General features: G+C 38.6%; 1 protein-coding gene across 3 annotated transcripts in view; it reads left to right on the top strand.

Moving 5' to 3' along the window:
• The window catches only part of Pclo (piccolo presynaptic cytomatrix protein), a 270,157-nt gene extending 266,166 nt beyond the window's left edge, over positions 1 to 3,991 (top strand). For 2 of the 3 annotated variants that reach the window (XM_075956227.1, XM_075956229.1), the window contains exons 24-26: positions 273 to 407; positions 879 to 1,024; positions 2,691 to 2,979. In XM_075956227.1, coding sequence (XP_075812342.1) covers positions 273 to 407; positions 879 to 1,024; positions 2,691 to 2,831 — 422 coding nt within the window. In that variant the 3' untranslated portion in view covers positions 2,832 to 2,979. Of the gene's footprint in view, positions 1 to 272; positions 408 to 878; positions 1,025 to 2,690 lie in introns of all 3 variants that reach the window. The other variant, XM_075956228.1, reaches the window with a different exon arrangement.
• Positions 3,992 to 6,000: the final 2,009 nt, after the last annotated feature.

Genomic DNA, 6,000 nt, shown 5'->3' on the forward strand with positions numbered 1-6,000 from the left:
CTGAGTGGTGCATCTGCTTACGGTTTCTTTTATGTCCCTGGTTGCTAGGCTACCATCATATTTAGCATTCTTTGGTACCAGTATCTGAATGGTGGGATCTCATGAAACTATTTAGTCCTTGAGGGTTTGGACTGCGCCTCATATCCATAGCATACAACAAAGTGTTTAATGCTTGATAAAAATCCCATAAGTGAACATACGGAAGTGAATAAGCTAAGCATTTAACAAGTAGCGCTGATGCTTCCTCAAATTGTTTTCATTAAATCTTCTAGCCAAAACTCAAGTGATGGGAGAGATCAAGCTAGCCCTGAAAAAGGAAATGAAAACAGACGGCGAACAACTAATAGTTGAAATTCTCCAGTGCAGAAATATTACCTACAAATTTAAGTCTCCGGATCACTTACCAGGTATCTAGTTCCGTGATGATAAACAAGATATCTACTAGTTGACTAGGACCATGTTTTAAATATTCTAAGAAATTCTACCGAAACTTTTATGTGTGCATGAAATACATTAGAAAAACTATGAAACAAGAACATGCTTTATTTCTCACTTAAAGGATAAAATCATTTTCCTAGCCTTCAGCTAGAAAATTTTCCAGCATATAAATTAGAGATTTATAAATTATAAATTTTAATTTATATACTTTGTAATTTCCTAGTCTTCAGCTAGATTTTTAAATATATAAATTGGAGAGATACATTTAATAAACAACAGGAAAGCTAACTTAAATTGCTAAGAAAGCTGTATACTTACAATCACTCTATGCTTTCTGCAACAAACTGTGTAGAATTTCCTGTGCTTGTGTTCATCACAGTGCAACAGGAAGCACTATGAGGGGTAATGGACACTCACCGGGATTACTTCCTATTTTACAGATTTATATGTGAAAATATATGTGATAAACATCTCTACTCAAAAGAAGGTTATCAAGAAGAAGACAAGGGTATGCAGGCATGACCGAGAGCCTTCCTTCAACGAAACCTTCAGGTTCAGCCTGAGTCCTGCGGGTCATTCTCTTCAGGTAATTGTGTCCCATAATAGTGACCAACTTTCTCATTCACATTATATGTGTTGTTCATTCAATTATTCAGTGTTTAAATATTGATCATATACTATATAATAATCACTAAGAATCACCGCAGGACCCCTTTGAACCCTCTCGGTCTGTTCAGTCCATCCAATCACCAGCCAATCCTTTCGTCTCCTCTGCTAATTTAGGTGGACTCTGCTCTTGCTCCCACGCTCACACTCACTCTTGGCTCCTTTCTTTGGTGTCTGTAGAATTTTGGTAGCTCACCTGGTCCATTTCTCTCTGATGTCTCACCTTTTCATTTCAGCACCCTGCTGCCAGAGTTTTCTTTATTAAACTGGGTTTGCTTTCCATTAAAGCTGTCCAGTAAAGCGTCATTTTCCTTGCATCATTCAGAGTCCCCCACCATGAGCTTTAGTTATGTTGTTTTGGTCTTGGGTCTTCATCGCTTTCCTACTCAGTCAGTACTCCAGACACTTTTGAGTCTTTGTAAGTTAAGCCTTGAGTTCCTGGCTCATATTTTCCTCTCCTTCAAAGCTTCCTTCTTATGTATCACCATCTTCCATCTTTCAGTATACTTTTTGACTGAGAACCCTAAGTATACTTCAGAACACATTCACAAATTATTTTACTTTTTATGGGACTCAACAAAATTTCTCCTATACAATAATGTATGCACTCACCTGCCGCTACTTTTCTATGGTAAGGCCTAATTTTCATTATCTTTTCCCCTGCCATCTAGCAGAATTATTTTCACATAGCATGCCTTCAGTAGACAAGGGAAGGGGGAGAAATGTGGATAGAGGGGAAGAGATGCAGCCATATGACGCCATTTCATGATGGAGAAAACATAAGTAACAAAGACAAGTTCAGGGCTGCAAGGATAACTTGGTGGTCCAAAGTACATACTGCTCTTCTAGAGGACCCAAGTTCACCATCAGGGCCAATGTCATCTGGTTCTCAACCCCCTCTACCTTCAGCTTCAGGAGCTCTGACACTCTCTTCTGGACTCGCCAGACGTACATAGATGCAAATTAAAGTTTTAGCAATATATATAAATAACCATAGATATGCATATGTACATACATTTATATTTTATATATGCATATATATTTGAAAAACAAAGTTAAGCCTCACTGACAGAGTTAGCTAAAATGAAGGTAGGAAGGAATAAAATATTAAGGACAAAACTCTAAAGCATCTGAAAACACAGGTGTCATCCAGAAATTAAGAAAAGGGAGTTTTCAGAAAAAAGCATAATGAGTTTTTATGAAACTGACTTAATATGATCGCAGGGACTCTAGTGATTAAAAAATTATGAGAAACACCCAAATCAAAAAGCAGAAGTTATAGTTATATCTGAAGTTCCAGAGTTTAAATATCAAATTTTGCGTCAGTTTAAGCATATCTGATTAGAATCAGCTTTCCCAGTATATGACATAGTTGCCTATCCTTCCCAGAAATGTTAATCTGGACTAATTTATAGATATTTTAATACTATTTCTTCTTTCTTTCAAATAGTTACACTATATCCTCATGTCTCTCTTTCTTCCTTGTTATTCTTTGATGAAAAAAAGTCTCGAAAAGTTGAAAAACGTACGTGTGTGTGTGTGTGTGTATCCATATATACACGTATAATTCTCACTTTGCTCTCTAGATTTTGCTTTTCTCCAATGGAGGGAAGTTCATGAAGAAGACTCTGATCGGAGAGGCTTGTATCTGGCTTGACAAAGTGGATCTGAGGAAGAGATTAGTGAACTGGTACAAACTTTTAGCCACGCCTACTCAAACACACTGAAGCTGTGTCTGCTCAGGGTGTGGAAGCGGAGCTCCGTAGCCTCAGAGGGAGACTGGAGTTGAACACTTCTGTGCTGATGATCCATGTTTTCAGGGGCAAACATGGGGTAGGAAACAAGAAGCCAACACACCGCGTTGTTGTGGAATACAACATGCCTCCTAAAGTTCACGTGTTGGAAGCAAACCGATGAAAACAGGCCCGAGACCCTGGATTTCTCAAAGCTGTGAAGAGAAGCTGCAGAAGGAGATTTGATTTTTTGACGTGGCAGTCTTGGAGCAGCCTGGGCTGAAGCTAATGAAGAGGCACAGAGGTTTTTCTATGGCGGTCAAAGGTAAAGTGAAAGCAATTGTTTGTGCACATAGAAACCTTGTTCCAAAGGACGGGTCGAGTGAAGCTCGGTTTTGAAAAGTACAAAACTCTTTGTCTTATATTCTCATAAAACTTCCTGCTTTGGAATTCTGACCTAAGATGCATCTATGAGTTGTCTACAGGACCAGAAGGTGACTGCGTGGATGGGGAAAATGAAGCAGGAGTTGTGAACAATGGATTTGAGACTGGACCGTGCATGTTTTCCCTATGTCTCCATTAGGAAGCTATACAGCGCTAGGTCTGGATCCTATCCGGCAGAAGCACATCTCCTTTTGGTGTAAGTTAAAATAGTGAAGAGTGAAGATAATCGTAGGTTAAAATTAAACTGTATTTGCCTAGAAATAAAACAAAAAACCTAGTGACTGGATATTAAAAGAGAATGCTGACCCGCGAAACATGTACCTTGTTTGAAACCGTTGCGGTCTCCATATCGTTCCACTAAGTCAGGGCACTTTCAGCACATCAAGGCCTCCAGATTAATTGGTGTGTCCTATGAGGAGGTTTGCTCATTCATGAGGCGCTGCCCTACATGCGTCATTCTACGTATTTCCTTCCTCTTGCATAATGTATTGTCAGAGACATCAAATTATTGTTCTGGCAAAGAAAATCATATTTATCATATGACATTGATTAAACTGTTGTCCCTTTCTAATTTTTCTGTGGTTTTTCTCTATACTCAATAACAATATAATGAACACCCTGACAACACCCTCAAGTCCTTTCTCCTGTTCTGCTTTCTTTTTGGTGATAATACCATCGTTAGAAAGCTAATGTTGGGAAAGGCTGGGGGGGGGGGAATCAATGTTGGAAATTAAAATACATTTGATCTATTTTAATAATATAGAACCAAACAACCAATGTGTGCATCGCCAAAACGAAGCACTCTCTCCCTATCCACCACCAGTGTCAATAAATAAAAAGTAGCACGGAGCCGCGGGACATGCGCTCAGCCGAGGCTGAAGTCCTGGCGTCTGGTCCTGATTCTGCTACTGACCTTGCATGTTACCACTTCTCAAATGCAGATCAAATTCTCTTCCCCCTAAATAATGGTGTTTTCCGGTCCCTCCTAACAGGATGCCAGGATGCTCAAATAAAGAGGTCTAGGAACTAGGAAAGCACACGCCCAAATACAAATTGAAAGACAATTATTGTGTAGTTTTTTAATTCACAAATTTTATACGTGAGAAACAACTTCCGACCAAGGATAGGCATGAATAAAAACAGTAAATTGTTCCAAGACTCATTTTATTCAACTTCCACTTAAACAGACTTCCATTTAACCTGAAAAAGATAGAATGTTAAATAAAAGTTATTTGTCATACAAAATTTTCTGAAGCCACAGCTCTTATTCCACTACCACATTCTACCCAAAATAAACAAAATTGTTTTTCAGAGTACTTGAACTAAAAATTGTTAGCTTATTTAAGATGAGGTTTCATTGGGATTGTAGGAAATCATCTCAAAAATATTGGCTGGATATTGAATTTTCTCATTTTTGGAAAAAAAAAACATTAAATTTAAAACTAATGCAAAACCCTAGAAGTAAACATTTCTAGTATATGCCAAATCGTATATCTTATACTCATTAAAAAAAAATACAAGTTCACTTTTTTTGTCCTAAAATACCAACATTCTCTTTCCCCTATTTTCTTTCTTCTCCCCTCCCAATGCAATACCATTTACCACTGACAGTCTTCTAAGTGAACATGGGGGATGCAAATTTTCGAAGACAGGATATTGCTAACATTTATTTTTAGAGACTACTAGATATATTGGTGGTTGTCATGGATATTTCCAGCAGACACTTGTACTGGAAAGCTGTAACCAGTCACAACTGGGGAGGAAAGGCGTCTAAGAGGGTGTGGGACATCAAAAGCTCTTCACAGGCAACTCGGGTCCATCTCTTAGCCTGCTCTACAGTCTCTGGTACTCCGAGGGTTTGGCGGAAGGTTGTACAGTCAGGTAGCTTACTCCGTTCTTGTCACAACCTACACACTCAGAAGACCCACCAGAACAAAATCAGCAGGAGTAGCTCTTACACCTGAAATAATGGAAGCCCTCTAGGGCCGCTGCCTCTTCATTCCAAGGGAGTAGCAATAGGGCTAGATCAATGAGATCAATCGAGAGTCGACGACAGGACTTCTTATGCACCAGCATTCCCCTTGAAAAAGGTCCTGCCAGTGTGCAGCTGACCAGGCTCCTAGGTTGTAACTGGACTTGTTCTATGCAACACCAATTCCTACAGGAATGCACTTGGAGAGATGCCACTGGCCCTTCTCACCACGGAACTCTTTCTTTTTTAATTGCAAATGGGGCTCTTAGTGGGTTTTTTTTAACTTTTTTTGGTAAATAACGCAACACATGATTTTCCATTTTTTTATTTTATGTTTTATTACTAGAATTAGCTTTTCTATCTTAACAGTAACAAAGTTTATAATCTCTAATCAATAGGTTATCAAACTTCTTGCAGCATTTACACCCTGAGAAGCATTTTGTTTTCCCTACTAGTCCACTGAGTCGTCAGAGACAGAAGTCGCTTGCTGGTTTAAAGATGAGTAGTAAGGAATCTTTCAACCGGAGAAGAAAAAGCACAGAGTGAATTTTTATAAAAACAGGGAATTATAGAATCATTGCTACAGATGATTACGTGACGCTTGTAGCAAGATGTTGGTGTTTTCTCTGGTTTTACTTAATATTAAGAAAAATTCTGGTGATTCTGAACTTGTTTGATTAGCATTTCTGTTTCAAAGAACAATACTCGACATTAAGAGATAGCACTTGCCCTTGATCCTTAATACGG

Source organism: Microtus pennsylvanicus, chromosome 22 (genome assembly GCF_037038515.1).
Source record: "Microtus pennsylvanicus isolate mMicPen1 chromosome 22, mMicPen1.hap1, whole genome shotgun sequence".
Taxonomy (NCBI): Eukaryota; Metazoa; Chordata; class Mammalia; order Rodentia; family Cricetidae; genus Microtus; species Microtus pennsylvanicus.